The 27,903-nt window shown below is 50.4% G+C and overlaps 1 protein-coding gene across 3 annotated transcripts in view; it reads right to left on the bottom strand.

The window, feature by feature from the left end:
- LOC122542058 (brevican core protein-like) overlaps positions 1 to 27,903 on the bottom strand; it is a 111,099-nt gene that overhangs the window by 3,165 nt on the left and 80,031 nt on the right. The window contains exons 8-10 of one of the 3 annotated variants that reach the window (XM_087985076.1): positions 5,938 to 6,045; positions 4,309 to 4,467; positions 1,824 to 1,906 (exon numbers count right to left, since the gene is read on the bottom strand). In XM_087985076.1, the coding sequence (XP_087841202.1) occupies positions 1,824 to 1,906; positions 4,309 to 4,467; positions 5,938 to 6,045 (350 nt within the window). Of the gene's footprint in view, positions 1 to 1,823; positions 1,907 to 4,308; positions 4,468 to 5,937; positions 6,046 to 19,791; positions 21,165 to 27,903 lie in introns of those variants that run through there. The other 2 variants (XM_087985077.1, XM_087985075.1) reach the window with 2 other exon arrangements.

The raw sequence follows: 27,903 nt of genomic DNA on the forward strand, positions 1-27,903 counted from the left end.
TGTGGGGAGAGAAACCCACATGACAAAAAGGAAAAGGAGAAATTGTTACAGACAGTGTCAGTGAGGATCACACCAGCATGAGGAGGCCTTCCAACGCCTCTCCAACGCCTCTCCAACTTGTTACACAGGAACTGGAGGAGGCCATTCTGCCCCTCTCAAAATGGTTATACGTGAACAGGAGGTGATTCTGTCCCTCACTAACCTGAGTACCCCACTTTTCTCCTAATCCAATTGGGAGTGAGTTTCCTATTCTCTCCCACTCCCAGTGGGAGCGAGTCCCCCATTATCCCCCCATTCCCCACGGGAACGAGTCCTCCCTTCTCCCCCCACTCCCCGTGGGTGCAAGACCCCATTCCCACCCTCCCCCCCCACTCCCCATGGGAGCGAGTCCCTCATTCTCCTCCCACTCCTTGCGGGAGCAAGTCCCTCATTCTCCCCCCACTCCCCATGGGAGGGTGTTCCCCCATTCTCCCCCCACGCCCCGTGGGAGCGAGTTCCTCATTCTCCCCCACCCACTCCCCGTGGGAGCGAGTTCCCCATTCTCCCCCACCCACTCCCCGTGCGAGCGAGTTCCCCATTCTCCCCCACCCACTCCCCATTGGAGCGAGTCCCTTTATTCTCCTCCCACTCCTTGCGGGAGCAAGTCCCTCATTCTCACCCCACTCCCCGTGGGACCGAGTCCCCCATTCTCACCCCACTCCCCGTGGGAGCGAGTCCCCCATTCTCACCCCACTCCCCGTGGGACCGAGTCCCCCATTCTCACCCCACTCCCCGTGGGACCGAGTCCCCCATTCTCCCCCCCCCACTTCCCGTGGGAGCGAGTCCCCCATTCTCCCCCACCCACTCCCCGTGGGAGCGAGTTCCCCATTCTCCCCCCATTCCCTGCGGGAGCGAGTCCTCCATTCTCCCCCCTCTCCCCCTGGGAGCATGTCCCCCATTCTCCCCCCACTCCCCGTGGGAGCGAGTTCCCGCATTCTCCCCCCCACTCCTCGTGGGAGCGAGTCCCCCATTCTACCCCCCCCCCCCCCACTCCCCGTGGGAGCGAGTCCCCCATTCTCCCCCACCCACTTCCCGTGGGAGCGAGTCCCCCATTCTCCCCCCATTCCCCGCGGGAGCGAGTCCTCCATTCTCCCCCCTCTCCCCCTGGGAGCAAGTCCCCCATTTTGCCCCACTCCCCATGGGAGTGAGTCCCCCATTCTCCCCCCCCACTCCCCGTGGGAGCGAGTCCCCCATTCTCCCCCCCCACTCCCCGTGGGAGCGAGTCCCCCATTCTCCCCCCCCTCTCCCCGTGGGAGCGAGTCCCCCATTCTCCTCCCCCCCCCCCCCCCCCACTCCCCGTGGAACCGAGTCCCCCATTCTCCCCCACCCACTTCCCGTGGGAGCGAGTCCCCCATTCTTCCCCCACTCCCCATGGGAGCGAGTTCCCCATTCTCCCCCCCCCCTCCCCATGGGAGCAAGTCCCCCATTTTGCCCCACTCCCCATGGGAGTGAGTCCCCCATTCTCCCCCCCCACTCCCCGTGGGAGCGAGTCCCCCATTCTCCCCCCCCCCCCCCCCACTCCCCGTGGAACCGAGTCCCCCATTCTTCTTCCCCTCCCCGTGGGAGCAAGTCCCCCATTCTCCCCCACATCCTCCAGAGGCCAGTTCGTGCCTGCATTGTTCCCAGGATCTTCCTTGACCATTCACTCTGTTCCATCCAGTCTCAACAAAAGCTCCCCAACCTCCGGGTATTCATATTGGCCCTAGGCTGCACCCTCACCCCACTCCACTCACAAGGGGAGGATTTGATTGAAACCATCCCTTCACCCTCCTTCAGCGACGTACCAACTGATTTCCGTCCGACCACTGGAAGTCATTCTCAATGGTCTTGTCGTTCAGCCCGATCCACTGGTATTCCCGGAAGTGATCTGGGAAATTGGGGAGAAAAGAGGGGTTCAGTGTTATCTCCAGGAACTCACTCCCCTCGCCTGCCTGCCCCACGCTACCCACCAAACTAAGGGCAGAGGGGAACATCCGCATGTCCTAAAGTGTCGACAAAGCCCCTCAGCCCCCTGGTGCCCTTTGCAGTCATGCTAGCCCACTAGCTAGACATGGCAATAAAACTCCCCAAATTCAGTCCCAGCATTGTTGGATTGTCCCTGTTGGAAAGGTAGGCCCATGGTCCCACTACAGGTTAGGGACAAGTGGAAACCTTTGCTGCTTTTAAGCGCATAGCTGGACAAATATGATGAACTAAGGAGTAGAGGGATATGAGGACAGAGAGGGAGGTGGATGAGGAGGGAGTGGGAAGAGCTCATTTGGAGTTAACAGGACCGTAGACACCCAGCGTGAGACAAGTCCTCTGATATTCCTGTCCCTATGACCCAGTCTACTGCAGGCACCAAACCATCTCCATTTGAATAGAAGTCTCATAAACATGGGCTAATGGTCAAGTCTCAGTGACGACCACTCTCTCTCTCTCTCTCTCTCTCTCTCTTACCTCCCCCCCACCCCAGCCTCTGTCTCTGTCACCCGTCACTGAGTTGGTGAGACTGAATCACACTCTCAAACCTCAACCCAGTAGTTCTTGCATCAGTGCTGATGGAACAAGGCACTGTAGGAAGGTCAGTGCTGAGGGAGTGCTGCACTATAGGAGGGCATTGAGAGAGTGCTGCACTGTTAGAGGGTCAGCACTGAGGGATAGGGCACTGTTGGACAGTCGGTGCTGAGGGAGCACCACACTAAGAGGGTGAGCACTGAGGGAATGCCGCATGATCTAAGGTGGGCACTGAAGGAGCGCTGCACTGTCAGAGTGTCGGCACTGAGGGAGTGCCGCACTGTTAAGAGTCTCAGCACTGAGGGATAGGGCACTGTCGGACAGTCAGTGCTGAGGGAGCACCACACCTCGAGGATGAGCACTGAGGGAATGCTGCACTATCTAAGGTGGGCACTGAGGGAGCACTGCACTGTTGGAGGCTCAGCACTGAGAGAGCCACACTGTTGGAGTGGGCGCTGTGGGAGGGGCAGTGTTGAGGCAGTGCTGCACTGTTGGAGGGTCAGAATTGAGGGAGTGGGCGTTGTGGGAGGGTCAGTGCTGAAGGAGTACCACAGGGTTCGAGGGTCAGAACTGAGGGAGTGGGCACTGTGGGAGGGTCAGTACTGAGGCAGTGCCGCACTGTTGGAGGGTCAGCACTGAGGGAGTGGGCGCTGTGGGAGGGTCAGTGCTGAGGCAGTACCGCACTGTTGGAGGGTCAGAACTGAGGGAGTGGGCGCTGTGGGGATGGTCAGTGCTGAGCGAGTGGGTGCTGTGGGAGGGTCAGTGCTGAGGCAGCGCTCGACTGTTAGAGGGTCAGCACTGAGGGGTTGGGCGCTGCGGTAGGGTCAGTGCTGAGGCAGTGCTGCACCGTTGGAGGGTCAGCACTGAGGGAGGAGGCGCTGTCGGAGAGTTATTGCTGAGGGAGCAGGCACTGTTGGAGGGTCGATTGCTGAGGGATCAGGCACTGTGGGAGGGTCAGTGCTGAGGGAGTGCCGCACTGTCGGAGGGTCAGTGCTGAGGGAGTGGGCACTGTCAGAGGGTCAGTGCTGAGGGAGCAGGCACTGTCGGTGGGTCAGTGCTGAGGGAGTGGGCACTATTAGTGGGTCAGTGCTGAGGGAGCGGGCAATGTCAGAGGGTCAGTGCTGAGGGATCAGGCACTGTCAGAGGATCAGTGCTGAAGGAGTGGGCACTGTCGGAGGGTCAGTACTGAGGGAGAGGTGCTGTTGGAGAGTCATTGCTGAGAGAGCAGGCACTGTTGGAGGGTCAGTGCTGAAGGAAAAGGTGCTGTTGGAGAGTCATTGCTGAGAGAGCAGGCACTGTTGGAGGGTCAGCGCTGAGGGAGGACGTGCTGTTGGAGAGTCATTGCTGAGAGAGCAGGCACTGTTGGAAGGTCAGTGCTGAAGGAATCCCAAGCTGTAGACACGCTGCCTTCTCAGATGTGATATTTAGCTCAGATGTAAAAAAATCTCACTGACAAAATTGCGAGGAACTGGGTGAGGGGTGTGCTAGGGTCAGGGGTGCATGGAATGTGCCAGGGGCACATCCTAAAGTCACCAACATCAAAAGAAAGATCAGATTGCATGTGACAGTAGCACTTGATGTTTGTGGAATCTTGCTGTGCACAAAGTAGTGACCTCATTTGTCTGTGACTTTGATTGCACAATCCTTTGCTGGCGATAGGAAATGTTGGAACATTCAAGGTTGAGAAAGGTGCTAATGAAATGCAAGTCCCTGTACACGGCCATTGGGGTTCTGCGTGAATTTGGCGATATGTCATTTGTACCCAAAGCTTACCATTAATGAATCTCTGTTCCTCGGGGGTCATGATACTGGTGAGGTGCCCCCCCTCACTCCGACATTGTTCCTCCGCTGTCTCCCACGTCCGGCGCACCCTGTGGTGCTTGTAGCAATTTCCCAGGAATTTCAGCCAGCCGGGTTCACAAGCCACCTCATCTAACTCAGGATACAAACAGCGCAGCGTCAATTCCAACACAGACCACTGTCCAGTCAGGCATCACTCCATCAACACACACACAGCAAGAGCTCTCTCTGCACTGACCTTCCAACAGTGCCCGCTCCCTCAGCACTGACCCTCTTGACAGTGGCCGCTCCCTCAGCATTGACCCTCCAACAGTGCCTGCTCCCTCAGCATTGACCGACAGTACAGTGCTCACTCACCACAGAACCTCCGACAGTGCCCACTCCCTCAGCATTGACCGTCCGACAGTGTTCGCTCCTTTAGCACTCCCTCAGCACTGACCCCCCCTGACAATGCCCGCTCCCTCAGCACTGACCCCCGATCGTGCATAATTCTGTCAGCACTGACATTCCAATGGCCACTCTCTCAGCACTGACCCGCTGACAGTGCTTGCTCCCTCAGCACTGACCCTCTGACAGTGCCCGTTCCCTCAGCACTGACCCTCTGACAGTGCCCGTTCCCTCAGCACTGACCCTCCAACATGGCCATTCCCTCAGCACTGACCCTCCGACAGTGCCAGCTCCCTCAGCACTGAGCCCCGATAGTACATAATTCTGTTGGCACTGACATTCCAACATGGCCACTCTCTCAGCACTGAACCTCTGACGGTGCCCATTCCTTCAGCATTGACCCCCCTGACAGTGTCTGTTCCCTCAGCACTGACCCCCGATCGTGCATAATTCTGTCAGCACTGACCCTCCAACAGTGCCCACTCCCTCAGTACTGACCCTCCGACAATGCCCACTCCCTCAGCATTGACCCTCCAACAGTGCCTGCTCCCTCAGCATTGACCGACAGTACAGTGCTCACTCACCACTGACCCTCCGACAGTGCCAGCTCCCTCAGCACTGAGCCCCGATAGTACATAATTCTGTCGGCACTGACATTCCAACATGGCCACTCTCTCAGCACTGACCCTCTCACAGTGCCCGCTCCCTCAGCACCGTCCCTCTGACAGTGCCCACTCTCTCACCACTGACCCCCGATAGTGCAGAATTCTGTCAGCACTGACATTGCAACATAGTCACTCTCTCAGCACTGACCCTCTGACAGTGCCCGCTTCCTCATCACTGACCCTCTGACAGTGCCCGCTCCCTCAGCACTAACCCGCTGGCAGTGTCCGTTCCCTCAGCACTGACCCTCTGGCAGTGTCCGTTCCCTCAGCACTGACCCTCTGACAGTGCCCGCTTCCTCATCACTGACCCTCTGACAGTGCCAGCTCCCTCAGCACTAACCCTCTGGCAGTGTCCATTCCCTCAGCACTGACCCTCTGACAGTGTCCGTTGCCTAAGTATCAGTATGCAGTATCAGTATGCCAGCTTAAATGCTGTGCTGAATTCTCTGAAATGGCTTTTGAAAACCACAACATTTGGATGGTTATCTGGGAGATATAGTTGAACTGCTGTTGCCCCACACAGGGACAAGGGCAGCTGTCTAAGACTCACCCAGGTGGCAGAGGCTGCCTGTATAGGTTGGCAAACAGAGACATTGAAAGATGTTGTCCTCCTCGACACAGGTTCCTCCATTCACACAGGGGTTTGGGTAGCAGGGATCTGAAACAATGAGAGTGGCTAGACTGAATCAGATATCAGCACAGTTTGTTTATCACACGCTGTTTCTGAGAGGCAGCACAGCGGGAGCTACAGCCAACAACTGCCTGGTTGGGGCCGTGAGTGATCAGCCATCTCTGTCCCGGGGGGCTGTCAGCTGCTCTCCCATTAGAGAGGGAACTGGCTGACCATGAGGTGAAAGTTAGGGGAAGAGACAGGCTGAGAATGTGAGGCCTTCAGTGTATTCTCAGCAGAAACGGTGATTGGACCGCAGTCAGTGCAGAGAACAACAAGGGTAAGCAAATACAGGCAGAGAGCAGTTCATACCTGCGTATCATTGTGAGGGTTAAACACAGCGTGAGATGGTTCAACACAGAGTGAGAGCGTGCAACAGAGAGTGTGAGGGTTAAACACAGTGAGAGGGTTAGAGAGAGAAAGAGAGGCTTAAGCAGAGAATGTAAGTGTTACACAAATTAAACAGAGACTATCAGGGTTAAGCAGAGTATGAGGGTTAAACAGAGAGAGAGGGTTAAACACAGAGAGTGAGAGGGTTAAATAGAGTGTGAAGGTTAAACAGATAGTGAGAGGGTTAAACAGAGAGTGTGAGGGTTAAACACAGAGAGTGAGAGGGTTAAACACAGAGAGTGTGAGGGTTAAAAACAGAGTGAGAGGGTTAAACACAGAGAGTGTGAGGATTAAACAGAGAGAGTGGGAGGGTTAACAAAGAGAGTGAGAAGGTTAAACAGAGTGAGAGAGTTAAGCAGAGAGTGAGAGGGTTAAACGGAGTGGGAGGGTTAAACACAGAGTGGGAGGGTTAAACACAGAGTGAGAGGATTAAACACAGAGAGTGAGAGGGTTAAATAGAGTGTGAAGGTTAAACAGATAGTGAAAGGGTTAAACAGAGACTGGGAGGGTTAAACACAGAGACTGGGAGGGTTAAACACAGAGAGTGAGAGGGTTAGACAGAGAGTGTGAGGGTTAAACAAGAGTGAGAGGGTTAAACAGAGAGTGGGAGGGTTAAACACTGGGAGGGTTAAACACAGTGAGTGGGTTAAACAGAGAGTGAGAGGGTTAAACACAGAGAGTGAGTGGGTTAAACAGAGTGACAGGGTTAAACAGAGAGTGCGAGGGTTAAACAGAGAGTGTGAGGGTTTAACAGTGAATGCGAGGGTTAAACACAGAGAGTGGGAGGGTTAAACAGAGAATGAGAGGGTTAAACAAGTAGAGTGAGAGGGTTAATCAGAGAGTAAGAGGGTAAAACACAGAGTGGGAAGGTTAAATACAGAGAGTGTGAGGGTTAAACACAAAGAGTGTGAGGGTTAAACACAGAGTGAGAGGGTTAAACACAGAGACTGTGAGGGTTAAACACAGAGAGTGGGAGGGTTAAACACAGAGAGTGAGCGGGTTAAACACAGAGAATGGGAGGGTTAAACTCAGAGAGTGAGAGGGTTAAACATAGAGTGTGAGGATTAAACACAGAGTGGGAGGGTTAAACACAGAGAGTGGGAGGGTTAAATACAGTGTGAGAGGGTTAAACACAGAGTGTGAGGGTTAAACATAGAGAGCGGGAGGGTTAAACACAGAGAGTGAGAGGGTTAAATAGAGTGTGAGAGGGTTAAACACAGAGTAAGAGGGTAAAACACAGAGTGGGAAGGTTAAATACAGAGAGTGAGAGGGTTAAACAGAGAGAATGAGGGTTAAACACAGAGAGTGAGAGGGATAAATAGAGTGTGAGAGGGTTAAACACAGAGAGTGGGAGGGTTAAACACAGAGAGTGGGAGGGTTAAACACAGAGAGTGGGAGGGTTAAACACAGAGAGTGAGAGGGTTAAACACAGAGAATGGGAGGGTTAAACACAGAGAGTGAGAGGGTTAAATAGAGTGTGAGAGGGTTAAACATAGAGTGTGAGGATTAAACACAGTGGGAGGGTTAAACACAGAGAGTGGGAGGGTTAAATACAGTGTGAGAGGGTTAAATAGAGAGTGTGAGGGTTAAACATAGAGAGTGGGAGGGTTAAACACAGAGAGTGAGAGGGTTAAACATAAAGAGTGGGAGGGTTAAACCCAGAGAGGGAGAGGGTTAAACACAGAGAGTGAGAGGGTTAAATAGAGTGTGAGACGGTTTAACACAGAGAGTGTGAGGATTAAACACAGAGTGTGAGGGTTAAACACAGAGAGTGAGAGGGTTAAACACAGTGAGTGAGAGGGTTAAATAGAGTGTGAGAGGGTTAAACACAGAGAGTGGTAGGGTTAAACACAGAGTGAGAGGGTTAAATAGAGTGTGAGAGAGTTAAACACAGAATGTGAGGGTTAAACAGAGAGTGACAGAGTTAAACACAGAGTTTGAGGGTTAAACACAGAGCGAGAGGGTTAAACACAATGTGAGGGTTAAGCACAGAGAGTGTGAGGGTTAAGTACAGAGTGAGAGGGTTAAATAGAGAGTGTGAGGGTTAAACACAGAGAGTGGGAGCATTAAACACAGAGTGTGAGGGTTAAACACAGAGTGAGAGGGTTAAACAGAGAGTGGGAGGGTTAAACACAGAGAGTGAGAGGGTTAAATACAGAGAGTTGGAAGGTTAAATACAGAGAATGGGAGGGTTAAACACAGAGTGAGAAGGTTAAATAAAGTGTGAGTGGGTTAAACACAGAGAGTGAGAGGGTTAAACATAAAGAGTGGTAGGGTTAAACACAGAGAATGAGAGGGTTAAATAGAGTGTGAGAAGGTTAAACACAGAGTGTGAGGGTTAAACACAGTAGGTGGGAGGGTTAAACACAGAGTGAGAGGGTTAAACACAGAGAGTGGGAGGGTTAAACACAGAGAGTGAGAGGGTTAAACACAGAGAGTGAGGGTTGAACATAGAGAGCGGGAGGGTTAAACACAGAGAGTGAGAGGGTTAAATAGAGTGTGAGAGAGTTAAACACAGAGAGTGGGAGATTTAAATACAGAGAGTGGGAGAGTTAAACACACAGTGTGAGAGGGTTAAACACAGAGTGGGAGGGTTAAACACAGAGAGTGAGAGGGTTAAACACAGAGTGAGAGGGTTAAATAGAGTGTGAGAGGGATAAACACAGAGTGTGAGGGTTAAACACAGAGTGAGAGGGTTAAACAGAGAGTGGGAGGGTTAAACACAGAGAGTGTGAGGGTTAAACACAGAGTGAGAGGGTTAAACAGAGCGAGTGGGAGCGTTAAACACAGAGTGGGAGGGTTAAACAGAGCGAGTGGGAGCGTTAAACACGGAGAGTGGGAGGGTTAAACAGAGCAAGTGGGAGCGTTAAACACAGAGAGTGGGAGGGTTAAATACAGAGAGTGAGAGGGTTAAATAGAGTGTGAGAGAGTTAAACACAGAGTTGTGAGGGTTAAACACAGAGAGTGAGAGGGTTAAACATAAAGAGTGGGAGGGTTAAACACAGAGTGAGAGGGTTAAATAGAGTGTGAGAGAGTTAAACACAGAGAGTGGGAGGGTTAAATACAGAGAGTGGGAGAGTTAAACACACAGTGTGAGAGGGTTAAACACAGAGAGTGTGAGGGTTAAACACACAGTGAGAGGGTTAAACAGAGAGAGTGGGAGGGTTAAACACAGAGAATGAGAGGGTTAAACACAAAAAGTGGGAGCGTTAAACACAGAGAGTGAGAGGGTTAAACACAGAGTGAGAGGGTTAAATAGAGAGTGAGAGAGTTTCAGAGAGTGTGAGGGTTAAACACAGAGAGTGGGAGGGTTAAACACAGAGAGTCTGTGGGTTAAACACAGAATGTGAGGGTTAAACAGAGAGTGAGAGAGTTTCAGAGAGTCTGTGGGTTAAACACAGAGAGTGAGAGGGTTAAATAGAGTGTGAGAGGGTTAAACACAGAGAGTGGGAGCGTTAAACACAGAGTGTGAGGGTTAAACACAGAGTGAGAGGGTTAAACAGAGAGTGGGAGGGTTAAACACAGAGAGTGTGAGGGTTAAATACAGAGAGTGAGAAGGTTAAATAGAGTGGGAGGGTTAAACACAGAGTGAGAGGGTTTAACACAGAGAGTGTGAGGGTTAAACACAGAGAGTGAGAGGGTTAAATAGAGTGTGAGTAGGTTAAACACAAAGAGTGGGAGTGTTAAACACAGAGAGTGGGAGTGTTAAACACAGAGAGTGGGAGGGTTAAACACAGAGTGAGAGGGTTAAACAGAGCGAGTGAGATCGTTAAACACAGAGAGTGGGAGGATTAAACACAGAGTGGGAGGGTTAAACAGAGAGAGTGGGAGGGTTAAACACAGAGAGTGAGAGGGTTAAACACAGAGAGTGGGAGGGTTAAACACAGAGAGTGGGAGAGTTAAACACAGAGAGTGAGAGGGTTAAACAGAGCAAGTGAGATCGTTAAACACAGAGAGTGGGAGGATTAAACACAGAGAGTGGGAAGGTTAAACACAGAGTGAGAGGGTTAAACTCAGAGAGTGAGAGGGTTAAACACAGAGTGAGAGGGTTAAACACAGAGTGAGAGGGTTAAACACAGAGAGTGTGAGGGTTAAATACAAAGAATGGAAGGGTTAAATACAGAGAGTGGGAGGGTTAAACACAGAGAGTGTGAGGGTTAAACACAGAGAGTGAGAGGGTTAAATAGAGTGTGAGAGGGTTAAACACAGAGAGTGGGAACGTTAAACACAGAGTGTGAGGGTTAAACACAATGAGAGGGTTAAACAGAGAGTGGGAGGGTTAAAACGGTGTTTGAGGGTTAAACACAGAGAGTGGGAACGTTAAACACAGAGTGTGAGGGTTAAACACAATGAGAGGGTTAAACAGAGAGTGGGAGGGTTAAACACGGTGTGTGAGGGTTAAACACAGAGAGTGTGAGGGTTAAACACAGAGAGTGTGAGGGTTAAACACAGAGTGGGAGCTTTAAACACAGAGAGTATGAGGGTTAAATACAGAGAGTGAGAAGGTTAAATAGAGTGTGAGTGGGTTAAACACAGAGAGTGTGAGGGTTAAACACAGAAAGTGGGAGGGTTAAACAGAGAGTGGGAGGGTTAAGCAGAGAGAGTGGGAGGGTTAAACATAAAGAGTGTGAGGGTTAAACAGAGAATGTGAGGGCTAATCAGTAAGTGAAAGGGTTAAGCAGAGAGAGTGGGAGGGTTAAACAGAGTGGGAGGGTTAAACAGACAGTGGGAGGGTTAAACAGAGAGTGGGAGGGTTAAACAGAGAGTGGGAGGGTAAAATAGAGAGTGTGAGGGTTAAACACAGAGTGAGAGGGTTAAACCGAGAGTGTGAGGGTTAAACGGAGAGAGTGGGAGGGTTAAACACAGAGAGTGAGAGGGTTAAACAGAGAGTGTGAGGGTTAAACGGAGAGAGTGGGAGGGTTAAACACAGAGAGTGGGAGGGTTAAACAGTGTGAGGGTTAAACAAAAAGTGTGAGGGTTAAACAGAGAGAGAGTCTAAGAGTTAAACAGAGGGAGTATGAGGGCTAAGCACAGAGTCATGATTTGGAGATGTTGGACTGGGTTGTACAAAGTTAAAAATCACACAACACCAGGTTATAGCCCAACAGGTTTAATTGGAAGCACTAGCTTTCGGAATGCTGCTCCATCAGGTGGTTGAAGGAACAGTGCTCCGAAAGCTAATGCTTCCTATTAAACACAGAATGTGAGGGTTAAACAGAGAGTGAGAGAGCTAAACACAGAGAGTTTGAGGGTTAAACACATAGAGTGAGGTGGTTAAACAGAGCATGCGAGGGTTAAACACAGAATGTGAGGGTTAAACAGAGAGTGAGAGAGTTACACACAGAGAGTGAGAGGGTTAAATACAGAGAGTGGGAGAGTTAAACACAGAGTGAGAGGGTTTAACACAGAGAGTGTGAGGGTTAAACACAGAGTGAGAGGGTTAAACAGAGAGAGTGGGAGGGTTAAACACAGAGAATGAGAGGGTTAAACATAAAAAGTGGGAGCGTTAAACACAGAGAGTGAGAGGGTTAAACACAGAGTGGGAGGGTTAAATAGAGAGTGAGAGAGTTTCAGAGAGTGTGAGGGTTAAACACAGAGAGTGGGAGGGTTAAACACAGAGAGTCTGTGGGTTAAACACAGAATGTGAGGGTTAAACAGAGAGTGAGAGAGTTTCAGAGAGTCTGTGGGTTAAACACAGAGAGTGAGAGGGTTAAATAGAGTGTGAGAGGGTTAAACACAGAGAGTGGGAGCGTTAAACACAGAGTGTGAGAAGGTTAAATAGAGTGGGAGGGTTAAACACAGAGTGAGAGGGTTAAACACAGAGAGTGTGAGGGTTAAACACAGAGAGTGAGAGGGTTAAATAGAGTGTGAGTGGGTTAAACACAGAGAGTGGGAGGGTTAAACACAGAGAGTGTGAGTGTTAAACACAGAGAGTGGGAGGGTTAAATAGAGTGTGAGAGGGTTAAACACAATGAGAGGGTTAAACAGAGAGTGGGAGGGTTAAAAAGGTGTGTGAGGGTTAAACACAGAGAGTGGGAACGTTAAACACAGAGTGTGAGGGTTAAACACAATGAGAGGGTTAAACAGAGAGTGGGAGGGTTAAACACGGTGTGTGAGGGTTAAACACAGAGAGTGTGAGGGTTAAACACAGAGAGTGTGAGGGTTAAACACAGAGTGGGAGCTTTAAACACAGAGAGTATGAGGGTTAAATACAGAGAGTGAGAAGGTTAAATAGAGTGTGAGTGGGTTAAACACAGAGAGTGTGAGGGTTAAACACAGAAAGTGGGAGGGTTAAACAGAGAGTGGGAGGGTTAAGCAGAGAGAGTGGGAGGGTTAAACATAAAGAGTGTGAGGGTTAAACAGAGAATGTGAGGGCTAATCAGTAAGTGAAAGGGTTAAGCAGAGAGAGTGGAAGGGTTAAACAGAGTGGGAGGGTTAAACAGACAGTGGGAGGGTTAAACAGAGAGTGGGAGGGTTAAACAGAGAGTGGGAGGGTAAAATAGAGAGTGTGAGGGTTAAACACAGAGTGAGAGGGTTAAACCGAGAGTGTAAGGGTTAAACGGAGAGAGTGGGAGGGTTAAACACAGAGAGTGAGAGGGTTAAACAGAGAGTGTGAGGGTTAAACGGAGAGAGTGGGAGGGTTAAACACAGAGAGTGGGAGGGTTAAACAGTGTGAGGGTTAAACAAAAAGTGTGAGGGTTAAACAGAGAGAGAGTCTAAGAGTTAAACAGAGGGAGTATGAGGGCTAAGCACAGAGTCATGATTTGGAGATGTTGGACTGGGTTGTACAAAGTTAAAAATCACACAACACCAGGTTATAGCCCAACAGGTTTAATTGGAAGCACTAGCTTTCGGAATGCTGCTCCATCAGGTGGTTGAAGGAACAGTGCTCCGAAAGCTAATGCTTCCTATTAAACACAGAATGTGAGGGTTAAACAGAGAGTGAGAGAGCTAAACACAGAGAGTTTGAGGGTTAAACACATAGAGTGAGGTGGTTAAACAGAGCATGCGAGGGTTAAACACAGAATGTGAGGGTTAAACAGAGAGTGAGAGAGTTAAACACAGAGAGTGAGAGAGTTAAACACAGAGAGTTTGAGGGTTAAACAGAGCATGCGAGGGTTAAACACAGAGTGAGGGTTAAACAGAGAGTGAGAGAGCTAAACACAGAGAGTTTGAGGGTTAAACACATAGAGTGAGGTGGTTAAACAGAGCATGCGAGGGTTAAACACAGAATGTGAGGGTTAAACAGAGAGTGAGAGAGTTAAACACAGAGAGTGAGAGAGTTAAACACAGAGAGTTTGAGGGTTAAACAGAGCATGCGAGGGTTAAACACAGAGTGAGGGTTAAACAGAGAGTGAGAGAGTTAAACACAGAGTTTGAGGGTTAAACACTTAGAGTGAGGTGGTTAAACAGAGCATGCGAGGGTTAAACACAGAGTGAGGTTTAAACAGAGAGTGTGAGGGTTAAACAGAGGGAGTGAGAGGGTTAAACAGTGTGAGGGCCAAACACAGATTGTGAGCATTAAAAAGAGAGTGTGAGGGTTAAACAATGTGAGGATTAAACAGAGAGTGAGCAGGTTAAACAGAGATTGAGAGGGATAAATAGAGAGTGTAAGGGTTAAACACAGAGAGTGTGAGGGTTAAACAGAGAGAGGGTTAAACAGAGAGGGTTAAACAGTGTGAGGTTAAACAGAGAGATTGTGAGGGTTAAATAGTGTGTCTGAGGGTTAAACAGTGAGGGGGGTTAAACGCACTGTGAGGGTTAAACAGAGAGTGTGAGGCTTAAACAATGTGAGGGTTAAACAGAGTGTGTGGGTTAAATATAATGTGAGAGGGTTAATCAGAGAGTGTGAGGCTTAAACAGAGCGTGAGATGGCTAAATAGAGTGTAAGAGGGTTAAACAGAGAGCATGGGGTTAAATAGAGAGTGTAAGTTAAACAGCAAGTGAGGGTTATACACAGAGAGTGAGGATTAAACACAGAGTGTGAGGGTTATACACTGAGAGAGTGAGGGTTAAACACAGAGAGAGTGAGGGTTAAACACAGAGAGTGTGAGGGTTAAACACAGAGTCTGAGACAGTTAAACAGAGAGTGAGGGCTAAATAGAGTGTGAGAGGGTTAAACAGAGAGTAAAAGAGTTAACCACAGAATGAAAGGGTTAAACAGTAAGAGGGTTAAACACAGAGAGTGAGAGGGTTAAACAGAGTCTGAGGGCTAAATAGCATGTGAGAGGGTTAAACAGAGAACGTGAGGGTTAAATGCAGAATGAGGGTTAAACAGAGAGTGAGAGGGTTAAGTGAAGTGAGAGAATTAAACAGTGTGAGAGGGTTAAACAGAGTGCTAGGGTTAAACAGAGAGAGTGTGAGGGTTAAACAGAATGTGTAAGGTTTAAATAGTGAGCATGATTAAACAGCACACATCAATGTGAATGTTAATGTAATTTGTTGTTTGAATTTAGGTTCTGTGCTGATTGATTTCTCTTGGTACGGTTGGACGTTGTTGTCTGCTCCTCCTTCAGATGACAGAACCAGTTGTCTTAGCATGTGTAAAGGGGGCTTGTCACAATGAACGTGATTATCAGTCGGTGCTGCCGTGGTCATCCATGACCCCTTTTGGCAAATTGGGCTCTGCATTCTCGGGACCAGTCTCATAGGTGCTGCCTCCAGCATTAGTCTGGCCTATCCTCGATTCCCATTGCTCCATCCTTGGGGGCTGTGCTATCAGCTGTCTGCTTGTGGGGGTGTCCTGAAACCCTCTTCCTTATTAACTGACCCAGTTTCCCTGTGTGTTTGGCTGCCTGGACTAGGTTGATTCCTGGTATGAAAGGTTAGCCTTACAAGGTAAGGTTGAGCAGGGTTGGCCTGTCAGAGTTTAGAAGAATGAGAGGCGATCTTAGTGAAACATCCAAGGTCCTGAGGGGGGACCTTAACAGGGGTGGCGGCTGAGAGGATGTTTCCCTCATTGCGGGAGGGAGAGGGTGGTGCACAATTTCAGAATGAGGGCTCCCCCATGAAGATGGGGATGAGGAGGAATTTGTTCTCTCAGCTGGTGGTGGCAATCAAACAAGTACAGATAGCAACTCTCTGGGTGGAAGGCCATTCTGCCCATTGTCCCCAGGCCAGCTCTTTGGAACAGCTCTCCAATCAGCGCCACTCCTCCCTCCACCCCGATTCTTTCCCCTCCCCTTCATTGCCCCTGTAAATCTTCCCCATCCAGTGTTTCTCCATGTCCCACTGAACTTTTGCAGGTTCCTGTAGAACCTGCTCCCTTCCAAGTAGCATAAGAACTTGCCATGCTGAAAAATAAACTCTCCTCCTCTCCCCCAGGCTCTGTTGGTTTTGCCGATTCTCTTCAATCCATGCCTCCCTCTGGTGACCAACTCTCCTGCCAGGAGGAACTGTTTCTCACTCATTTCTTTCATCAAAAGGGTTGGACAGTCAGTGCCAAAGGACAGTTTCACCATTGGAGGGTCAGCACTGAGGGAGCGGGCACTGTCAGAGGGTCAGCACTGAGGGAGCGGGCACTATCAGAGGGTCAGTGCTGAGGGAGCGGGCACTATCAGAGGGTCAGTGCTGAGGGATCAGGCACTATCAGAGGGTCAGTGCTGAGGGAATGGCTCTGTCAGAGGGGCAGCGCTGAGGGTGTGGGCACTGTCAGAGAGTCAGCGCTGAGGGAGTGGGCACTGTCTGAGGGTCAGTGCTGAGGGAATGGCTCTGTCAGAGGGGCAGTGCTGAGGGTGTGGGCACTGTCAGAGAGTCAGCGCTGAGGGAGTGGGCACTGTCTGAGGGTCAGTGCTGAGGGAATGGCTCTGTCAGAGGGGCAGTGCTGAGGGTGTGGGCACTGTCAGAGAGTCAGCGCTGAGGGAGTGGGCACTGTCTGAGGGTCAGTGCTGAGGGATCAGGCACTATCAGAGGGTCAGTGCTGAGGGAATGGCTCTGTCAGAGGGGCAGCGTTGAGGGTGTGGGCACTGTCAGAGAGTCAGCGCTGAGGGAGTGGGCACTGTCTGAGGGTCAGTGCTGAGGGAATGGCTCTGTCAGAGGGGCACCGTTGAGGGTGTGGGCATTGTTAGAGGGTCAGCCCTGAGGGAGTGCTGCACTGTCAGCACTGAGGGAGTGCTGCACTATCTGAGGGTCAGTACAGAGGGAGTGCTGCACTGTCTGAAGGTCAGTACTGAGGGAATGGCTCTGTCAGAGGGGCAGTGCTGAGGGTGTGGGCACTGTCAGAGAGTCAGCGCTGAGGGAGTGGGCACTGTCTGAGGGTCAGTGCTGAGGGATCAGGCACTATCAGAGGGTCAGTGCTGAGGGAATGGCTCTGTCAGAGGGGCAGCGTTGAGGGTGTGGGCACTGTCAGAGAGTCAGCGCTGAGGGAGTGGGCACTGTCTGAGGGTCAGTGCTGAGGGAATGGCTCTGTCAGAGGGGCACCGTTGAGGGTGTGGGCATTGTTAGAGGGTCAGCCCTGAGGGAGTGCTGCACTGTCAGCACTGAGGGAGTGCTGCACTATCTGAGGGTCAGTACAGAGGGAGTGCTGCACTGTCTGAAGGTCAGTACTGAGGGGGCACTGCACTGTCGGAGGATCAGTACTGAGAGAGTGCTGCACTGTCTGAGGGTCAGTACAGAGGGAGTGCTGCACTGTCTGAGGGTCAGTACTGAGGGGGCACTGCACTGTCGGAGGGTCAGTACTGAGAGAGTGCTGCACTGTCTGAGGGTCAGTACTGAGAGAGTGCTGCACTGTCTGAGGGTCAGTACTGAGGGAGTGCTGCACTGTCTGAAGGTCAGTACTGAGGGGGCACTGCACTGTCGGAGGATCAGTACTGAGAGAGTGCTGCACTGTCTGAGGGTCAGTACTGAGAGAGTGCTGCACTGTCTGAGGGTCAGTACTGAGGGAGTACTGCATTGTCTGAGGGTCAGTACCGAGGGAGTGCTGCACTGTCTGATGGTCAGTACTGATGGAACGCTGCACTGTCGGAGGATCAGTACTGAGGGAGCGCTGCACTGTTGAAGGATCAGTACTGAGGGAGCGCTGCACTGTCTGAGGGTCAGCACTGAGGGAGTGCTGCACTGTCGGAGGATCAGTACTGAGGGAGTGCTGCACTGTTGGAGGGTCAGTACTAAGGGAGTACTGCACTGTCTGAGGGTCAGCACTGAGGGAGTGCTGCACTGTTGGAGGGTCTGTACTGAGGGAGTGCTGCACTGTTGGAGGGTCAGTACTAAGGGAGTACTGCACTGTCTGAGGGTCAGCACTGAGGGAGTGCTGCGTTGTCTGAGGGTCAGCACTGAGGAAGTACTGCACTATCGGAGGGTCAGTACTGAGGGAGTGCTGCACTGTCTGAGGGTCAGTGCTGAGGGAGCACTGCATTAGCAGAGGGTCAGTGCTGAGGAAATGTGCAATGTTGGATGGTCAGTACTGAGTAAGTGAGGACTGTCAGAGGATAATTTGGAGCTAATAGTTATCCCATAGTCAGCATCACGATCTGTTTCGTCATTGCCTCACTGCTTTTGGGAGCATGCTGTGCACCAGTGGGATGTTGTGTTTGTGCCGTATCCTGTTGAGTAATTTGGGACAGCCCTGTGTGTAAACAAGAGGTGCGCGTGAACTACAACATCATCCTTCCTCTACCTCTGGAGTTTCAGCTGATCCCTCCCTCACCCTCACCCTCACCCTTACCCTCAACAATGGAAGACACCCCAGGCAGCCAAGGCTGAAGGCTCCTCCCTAACCTCCTCTCCTCCAACTCCTCCTCAAAACCCCTCCAAGTCTACCCTAACATTTTAAAGCACCTAGCGACAGTGGGAATTGAATTGAAGAGAAAAGATGAGTCAGTGGGGGGGAGGGAGCGGAAAGGACAGTAGGAAAGATGAGTTAGTGGCTGAATTAGTTACAGAATAAAGACTCAGCAGTGATAGAGGTTGTCTGTAAAATACCTTTAATAGCAACTTTCATAGAAATTATTAACATCTTACACTTCACAGAAGCTCTCAGGAAACATCATGCAAAGGCAAAATTTCCTCCTGCTTTTCAATCTTTTTTAAATTAAAAAAAAATGAGTGTTAGTTGGACATGGCAGAAAGGGCTGCTGAAATCTGCAGACAGAGAAGTGAGGGTTCACAGTTATAAGAGCCATATCAGAGTCAAAATATCTCTCTCTCTGCACAGACCCTGCTGAGTTTCCTCAGGCCTTGCTGCTTTGATTTCAGACCTACAGCTTTTTTGAGTTCGGCGCTTGCTGGTTTGTCCTCTCAAGCCAACCTGAAAGATGCATTGCTTTTTTAAAAACATCCATGACATGTGGGACCTTGGCATTGCTGCTCACACTGCCATTTACTGCCCAGAAGGCACCTAACCAGATAATGCCCACCCCAATTGCTGTGAACCATAACCCAGTAAGGATGGCAGATTTCCTTCCCCTTGAATGAAACCACCCTCCCCCCACTACTCCCAATGGGGTTCTTAATGACAATTGACATGGGGCATTGTAACGTTTTAAAATTCCAGATCTTTGCACCGAATCCTCGTTAGAATTCAACTCCCCTGTCCCTGTGATGTTTACCCGCGACCCTGATAAACAGCCCCAGTCACACCAGGGCACCGCTGTGCTCGGAAATTATAGGCAGGCAGAGTGAGGGGACAGACTTCCAGGAGGCGGGGAAGAGGGAGAGGGGAGGAGGATGAGAGGGACCACCAATTGAGCGAAGGTGACGGGAGGAAGTAGGGGAGGGAATAGAAAGAAGAGGGACAGAGGGCATGGGAGAAGGGATGGCAGAGGGGAGAGAAGGAGGGAATAAGGATAAGGGGAAAACAGGGAGTGGGGAGTGGGAGAATGGGGGTGGGGAGTGGGAGAATGGGGAGTGGGGAGTGGGGTGTGGGGGAATGGGGAGTGTGGGAGAATGGGGGGTTGGGGAGTGGAAGAATGGGGAGTGGGGGAGTGGGAGATTGGGGAGTGGGCAGTGGGAGATTGGGGAGTGGGAGAATAGGGAGTGGGGGAGTGGGAGATTGGGGAGTGGGCAGTGGGAGATTGGGGAGTGGGAGAATAGGGAGTAGGGGAGTGGGAGAATGGGGAGTGGGGGAGTGGGAGATTGGGGAGTGGGCAGTGGGAGATTGGGGAGTGGGAGAATAGGGAGTAGGGGAGTGGGGGAGTGGGAGAATGGGGAGTGGGAGAATAGGGAGTAGGGGAGTGGGAGAATGGGGAGTAGGGGAGTGGGAGAATGGGGTGTGGGGAGTAGGGGAGTGGGGGTCAGGGGAGTAGGGAGTGAGGGAATGGGGAGTGGGGGAATGGGAAAATGGGTTGGGGAGTGGGGGAATGGGGAGTGGGGGCATGGGGAGTGGGGAATGGGAGAATGAGGAGTTGGGGAATGGGGAAGTAGGAGAATGGGGAGTGGGGGAGTGGGAGAATGGAAAGTGGGGGAGTGGGGGAGTGGGTGGGAGGGAGGGGATGAAGGGAAAGTTTAGTACCTCGGTATCTGGATAGAGAGTGCTCCGAGGAGAATGAGAAGAAGCCCCTGGCCTCGTGTCCCCATCAGCTGTGTCGCCTTCCCAAAAGCTGCCTTCTCGGTGGGTCCGTCACCACCGGGAGCCACAGGATCCAGCCCACTCCCTTCCTCCATGGGAACGCCGAAAGGAGGAGGTGGAGATGGAGCCGAGTCCTGCTGGGTGGGACTCCCATCAACTCGGAGCACGGGGCCATGGCTGGGCGAAGAGGGCCCGAGATGGTCGGGGACCCTGGGGGAGCCCAGGCCCACTGTCAGGCTAGGGGCCTGAGTGGCTGGAAACAGGGACACTGCCTGGCCTGAGGCCCTGCAGCCATCAACCTCTCCGGATGGAGCCCCATGGCTGCTCCTGTTCCTTCTGGAACCTTCTCCCTGCTTCCCCAGGGGCCCCTCTCCAACCGGAGTGGCTGGCAAGCTTCCAGAATCTTCCAGAAGGCCAGGGGCCAGTGAGCTTCTAGAACATTCTGCCCCCTCGCTCGCTCCACTCGGGCTATCCGATGGATGAACAGGAATGGCTGGCTTCTTTCCAGAACCTACCATCCCTCTACCGGTCACTCCATTTGGCTGGAGTCTGGGGACTAGCGAGTTTCTGGAACTTTCTACAAGGCCAGGGGTCGGCAAGTTTCTAGAACCTTCTTTTCCTCCACGGGTCATTCCAGGCCAGAGTCCAGTCGTCTGCGAGTTTCTAGAAATTTCCACAAGGCCGGGGGTTGGTGGGTTTCTAGAAGCTTCCATCCCTCCGCGGGTCATTCCAGGCCATTGTCCACTCGCCTGCGAGCTTCTAGAACTTTCCAAAAGGCTGGGAGCCAGCGAGTTTCGAGAACCTTCCTTCCGTCCGCGGGTCACTCCACTGGGCCAGATTCCGGCAGCCGGCAATCTTCCAGAACCTTTCGGCCGCCCTTGGCTTGCTCTCCCGGAGTCGGCGGCTTGAGGTGGAGGTGGTGATGCTAGCTCTTGCTGGGGTCTTGGGGGCACCCCGTCACCTTCACCCCCGGAGGTTGAGGGCCATAGGCTTGGCGTCCGGGCCTGGACCTCATTCAGGCCACCGGCCTCCCGCTCGCCGGGGAGACGATGGTGGTGGCGGTGGTGGGGCTGCCGGCGAGTGGCCTCGGAAATGGAGGAAGGAAACTCCAGGTCTGGGGCCTCACCAGCAGGCCCCTGGTAGCCTCCCAGGCCTTCGCTGCCCTGACTTCCATCTTGCCCTTGGCCACATCCTCTCGGCTCCAGGGTCTTGCCTGAGGGACAGAAAAGGCAGGAGAGTGGAGAGCAAACAGCAAGAAGGGGGGTGTCCAGACACACAGAAGCGGTGCTGCTTTACAACCAGGTTAACGTGAGAACACCTTTCTTTATTTTTTTGCTGGGTTTTGAATTTAAACAGGGTTGAGCAAATGGCCAACATGAGCCACCTCCAAAAATGGCTCCCTAGCAAAGGTTAGAGATCCCCAGAGGGAGAGAGAAAGATAGAGTCATAGAGCACAGACACAAACCCTTAGGTCCAACTAACCCATGCCAATCAGATATTCTAACCTAATCTCATTTGCCAGTACTTGGCCCATATCCCTCCAAACCCTTCCTATACATGTCCCCATCCAGATGCCTTTTAAATGTTGCAATTGTACCAGCCTCCACCACTTCCTCTGGCAGCTCATCCCATACATGTACCACCTGCTGTGTGAAAAAGTTGCCCCTTACGTCCCTTTTAAATCTTTCCCTTTTCACCTTAAGCCTCTGCCCTCTAGTTTTAGACTCCCCCACCCCAGGAAAAAAGACTTTGTCTATTTACCTTATCCATGCCTCCATGATTTGATAAACTTCTATAAGGTCACCCCTCAGCCTCCAATGCTCCAGGGAAAATAGCCCCAGCATACTCAGCCTCTCCTGATACCTCAAATCTTCCAACCCAGGCAACATGCTTGTAAATATTTTCTGAGCCCTTTCCAGTTTCACAACATCCTTCCCCTAGCAGGGAGACCAGAACTGAATGCAGTATTCTAGTAATGGCCTAGCCAATGTCCTGTACAGCTGCAACATGGCCTCCCAGCTCCTATACTCAATGTACTAACCAATAAAGGAAAGCATACCAAATGCCTTCTTCACTATCCTATCTACCTGCGATTCCACTTTCAAGGAACTATGAACCTTCACTCCAAGCTCTCTTTGTTCAGCAACACTCCCCAGGACTTTACCATGAAGTGTATAAATCCTGCTTTGATTAGCCTTTTCAAAATGCAGCACCTCACGATTATCTAAATTAAACTTCATTTGCCACTCCTCAGCCCATCTGCTCAAGATCCCATTGGACTCGAAAGTAACCTTCTTCACTGTCCACTACACCACCAATTTTGGTGGCATCTGCAAACTAACTAACCATACCTCTTATGTTCACATCCAAATAATCCAGTCCCATTTGCCAGCATTTGACCCATATCCCTCTAAACCCTTCCTGTGCATGTACCCATCCAGATGCCTTTTAAATGTAATTGTACAAAACAAACCCACACAGCAATGTGCACAAAGATATTTGGACTACGTAGAGCCATCAGGAATGGTTGACTTTAGGTCTATGACTTTCTTGTGAGCAAAAGAAGAAAACTAGCTGGTAAGTTCAGAAAAAAGAAAGAACTGTGGCTGCTGGAAATCATAAACAAAAACAAAAGTTGCTGGGGAAACTCAGCAGGTCTGGCAGCATCTGCAAGAGGGGGAAAAACAGAGACAGTGTTTCAGAAAGTCCAATATATCTCCTCCTCAGAACCGAGTCATATTGGATTTAAGCAGGAATTGCTGGAGAGGCTCAGCAGGTCTGGCCGTGGGAGTGAAAGGGAGAAAAGCAGTCAACGTGTCAGAGAGTCCAGTATCTCTCCTCCTCAGAACTGAGACACAATGGATTTAAACAGAAATTACTGGAGAAACTCAGCAGGTCTGGCAGCATCCACATGAGTGAGGGAGAAAAGCAGAGTCAATTTTTCAGTGAACCCCTACCCCCCACTTTAAGAATCTGCTGAGTATTTTCCCAACAATTTCTGTTCTTGTTTGTAAGCTAGCGAGCTAACTTGTCAAAGTATTTTCTGGGTAATTGAGTTAGTTCCAGGAATCAGTGCCCCTCACCACCTCATAGACTCCAAACGTTGAAGTATTAATGCAGAGCAAGCACAAACAGGTAACGGCAGGGTAGATAAAGATTGGAAAGGAAAGTCGAAAGAACTGCGGATCCTGGAAATCAGAAGCCAAAACAGAAATTGCTGGAGAAATCTCAGCATTTGTGGAGAGAACACTCACTGGTCCTGAAACGTTCTCTCAGTCTCTCCCTCTCTCTCTCCACAGATGCTGCCTGATCTGCCAAGTTTCTCCAGCAAATTCTGTTTCTGTTGCTAGGAAGTGCTTCTGCATACATGTGGCATGTGCGGTGTGCACGCACAGACACATGTGATCCAGGTTTGGGACTGATCTCCACAAACAAGCAGTGGATGCGGGATCAGTTGTTAGTTTTATTTCTGAGAGACAGAAATTCTTGTTAAGTATAGGTATTAACAGAAAGGGGCCAAAATTCAGACACAAACATCTCAAGGTATTACACTGTGGGCACCAACCACACACATCCTACTTATAGTCCTGGAGACATACAGTACAGAAACAGACCCTTCGGCCCAACCAGTCCATGCGACTGTAATCCCAAACTAAACGAGTCCCACCTGCCTGCTACTGGCCCATATCTCTCCAAACCTTTCCTACTTATTCAAATATCTTTTAAATGTTGTAACTGTACCCGTATTGACCACTTCCTCAGGATGTTCATTCCACTCGTGAAACACCCTCTGTGTAAAAACATTCCCTCACGTCTTCTTTAAATCTCTCTCCTCTCACCTTAAAAATGTGCTCCCTTACCTTAGAATCCCCCATCATAGGGAAAAGACAACTACCATTAACTCTATCTATACCTTTCATTATTTTATAAACTTCTATCAGGTCACCTCTCAACCTCTACCCTCCAGTGGAAAAGGTCCAGTCTATCCAGCCTTTCTTTCTACAGACATTGGCATGTAACATGTGCCAGCCTCTAAGAACCCTCCAACCAGCTTACTGAGGTGTTCAAAATTATGATATTCTGTTTCCACTGGTTGGTACATTAATAATTACGGCTCATAGCTTCAGAATTGTCAGCAAGAGAGCTAGGAGTGAGATGAGAAGAAACAATTTTTACTCAGAGAGTCAGAATTTGGAATGAGCCACCCAGGGAGAACGGTGGAGGGGGATTCCGTCGGAGGTTTCAAAAGAGAGCTGGATGTCTGTTTTAAACTGATGAGTCTAGAGGTTTACAGAGATAGGGCTGGAAAGTGAGACTAGCTGGATAGCTCTTTTGGAAGCCGAGGGGTCGAATGGCCTCCTGTGCTGTTAAATTCCACGATTCTACAAGGCAATTCAGTGGAGTCAGGGCTGCAGGTCAGTCAGGTCTCACTGAATGGTGGAACAGTCTGAATGGCCTCCTCCTGTTCCTGAGTTAGTCGGGGGAATATTAAAGATGACATGGTGGGGAAGCTCAGTATAGAGAGGGAGGAAATCTGTCAGACAGAGGAGCAGAAGCAGGCCATTCTGCCCATCAAATCTGCACATGGAGTTAACGTTTCGGGTCCAATATGAATTGCCTTTGGAGCCAGCGAACAGCATGACAGGAGATAGGTTTGTATGCCGCCAGTCTCTGTCTCTCTCTCTCTCTCCCACCCCCCAACCCCGATTCCACCTGGAAATGTTAATTCTCTCTCCTTGCTCACTCCACCCCTCATTCAGAGACTGCCAGACCTGCTGAGTTTCCCCTGCCACTTTGTGTTCCCGTTTCAGATTCTAGCACCCACAAGGTTTGTTTTCTTTCATCGAGGTGGGGAGAGAGACTGCAGGACATTGAAGGACAGGGAGAAATGAGTGTCCAGGTACATCAAGTTAATCTACAGAAACAGCAAGTGGTTAGGAAGGCCAAGGGAGTATTGTACATTCCAAGGGCAATGGAATATAAAAGTAAGGATGTTTTCATTGTAATTGCACTGTGTGTTGGTAAGACCACATCTGGAATACTGTGAGCAAGCTTTAACGAAGGATATTGGAAGCAGATCGGCAGAGGGGGAGGTTATCTTACGAGAAATGGTTGGATCGGCTGGACCTGTATCTACCTTGAGAACTGGACAAGATGGATAGTTTGGACAATTCCTGGGTTGCACAGAGTTTATAACATGACCTCGCAGAACTGGAAGCTAGGAAAAGCTTTGCGCACCCGCAGTTTGCAAAAGGCCAGCAACTTAGGAGAAATGATTTGAAAAGAGAAATAATGGGACTGCTCGATAGCCTACAATTATTAGACAGAGTGAGATTTGGAAGAGGCTTTGTGCTGAAGACTGCCTATCAACAGCCTCTGAACATTTGGTTTCTGTTTTGCCACAGACTTGAATGTCGGTCCATTGTGAAGGGATGCAATGCCAACTCTCTCTCTGTACCTATGTTTCTCTCTCTCTCTCTCTCTTTCTTTCCCTCTCTCTCCCTCTCTTTGTGTCCCTCTCTCTCCCTCTCTCTGAGTAAACAATAACCCTCAGAATAAAACTAGTTAGACCTCCTCCTAGACTCCAGATGTCAAATGATTAACTCAAGCCAAGGACCTGGGTCTAACTGATCTACTACCTGAGCTCAGGGTCTCCAAATGCTTTGCAAATAACAGCAATCGAAGCCGGTTGACGGGCAATCAAAAGAACTGCGATCTATTTATGATCCGCATTTGAGTCTTGGACCAATCATGGCATTGTTTTTTTTCTTAAAGCCTGTTCTTCTCCTATCCAGTATATATTGCAGAGCTGTGTGGTCTTCTGTCTGCGTGGAACTGTGTGTGCATTAAGGATGAAGAGGCATATACTTCAGTCCTACACAGTCGCTTAGGTAACCAGTTAAGCAGCATGCTTTTGATAAATGAGCTATTCTGAGTTCACTGAAGGGATCTGGTGGAGGTCTGGTGTTCTCTATTGCAGTAAGGAAGCAACTTTTGTTTTTGATGATTGACAAAAGCTTTTTCTTCAGTTTGATGAGAAACAGGGATTGAATTTTAGAGCGCTCTGCCTGTCTCCCATTTAAGGTTGAGATGAGGAGGCTCTTCTGACTCAGATGGTCATTTATCTGTGGAATCAAAGAATCTATATTCCAGGTGAGGGGGTAAGACTGGTAGGTACTTGGAGAAGGAGTTTCAGTTAGAGAAACGTGAGGTCGTCCACTCTAGTGAAGAGTAGAAGGTTAAATGGAGAGACGTGGCAAAAAAGGAGCAGGTGTCGGTCATTCAGCCCCTCAAGCCTGCTCTGCCATGCAACAGGATCAAGGCTGATCATCCAATTCAGTCTCCTGTTCCCCACTTTCTCCCCCATACCATTTGACCCCTTTTAGCTCTAAGAACTGTATCAAGCTCCTTCAAATAAATTCCACGTTTTGGCCTCAGCTGCTTTCGGAGGCAGAGAATTCCACAGGGAGTCTAGTGGTAAAGAGAGATCTGGGTGTCCTGGTACAGGACGTTGGTCTGCAAGGCACAGCAAGTGATCTGGAAAGCTACGGGAACATTGGTATATAGGGTTTGGGGAATGGAATGTAAAATTCAGGATGTTTTGCTGCTGGGTATTGGACAGGTCCGAACCGGAGTAGTGCGTACAGTTTGGTTCACTTACTTAAGAGGGAGTATAACTGAGAGGATATTGCCTCCCTGTTGGGAACAGAATCTAGAACTGGAGGGGGGAAAGTTTCAGAAAAAAAGGGTTTCCCACTGAAGGCAGAGTCAAGGAGGGCCGTGGGTCTGTGGGTTGCTGGATCTGTTTGAGGCCGAGTTAGACTGAGCTGCGATCCACAGGGAGTCGACGGGGATGGGTTACGGAAGTAAGGATATGGGGTGGGGGGGTAGCAACCATCACTTTCCTGAGAGCCCAGGACGTATTGCAGGGGGTTCGGGTTCATACTAGTGGCCAACTCAAAACAAAGGAAATCCCCTGGCAGTCAGGAAAGAAGGGGATGGGAAAGAGAGGGAAAGAAATGTGAAGGCCAGGTTAGAGATGCTAGGAAGACAAGCTCAGGAATGAAGGCCATTAATCACTGTCCATTCCTGTCCAAATTGACATGTTCCCCCCGCCCCCCCCCCCCCCCCCCCCCCCCCCCCACCAACAGTCTCTACAATCTCTCAGAGCATCAGTTTCCAGCACCAAAACAGGCCATTCAGCCTCGCTGATCTGTGATCCACGTGAGCCTCCTCCCACAACATCATCACCCCGTCCACCATCATCTCCCTCCACCCACCATCCCCTGATCCTTCTCTTCCTCCCTCGAGTCTGTCCTGCTTCCACCACCTCCCCACTCCCTGCCTCCATCAATGCAGCGCTCCCCATGGGAGCGAGTCCCACATTCCCCTCATTCTCTGGGGGGGTTGCGTGGGGAGTGGGAGGATTGACGTTCCTCCTGAATTTCCGATTGGATTGATGAAGGACCGTCTGAAATCGACAACACCCTCTGCCCCTTGTCTGGGGCCACAGTCTCACCACAGTCTAGGCTGAGGGTTGGACTAAGGGCTAAGTTGCCTGGAACACCCCAACCCCTCAAATCTCTTTCAATAGTTGGCTAGAAAATTTTGCTGCAGTGAGGAGCACTATTCACTGAAGAAATCTATTATTACATGAACCGATTTTGTTAGACACATCTTGATTGACCAAAACTGCGATTGTATAACCTACCTCCTCTCCTGCCCTCTCTTCCCGAAGTGTGAGTGCTTGTGTGAAGCAATGACTTTGTGTTCTCAATGTTGTTAGTCCACCCTTCCTTCGATTTCATCCGAAAGGAGTTTTCCCGTGGGCTTTGTTCAGTAATGAGACTCGAGAAGCAGAGTTTCAGAAACTGCCTTTGACCCACCTCAGTAACGGGCAGGAGGTAAAACAAAGCGTAAAGAAAGGAACCAGACAATACATTGCCGTCTTG

This window comes from Chiloscyllium plagiosum, unplaced genomic scaffold (assembly GCF_037043375.1).
Source record: "Chiloscyllium plagiosum isolate Xiang-an unplaced genomic scaffold, Cpla_swu_hap1 HiC_scaffold_50, whole genome shotgun sequence".
NCBI classification, from domain to species: domain Eukaryota; kingdom Metazoa; phylum Chordata; class Chondrichthyes; order Orectolobiformes; family Hemiscylliidae; genus Chiloscyllium; species Chiloscyllium plagiosum.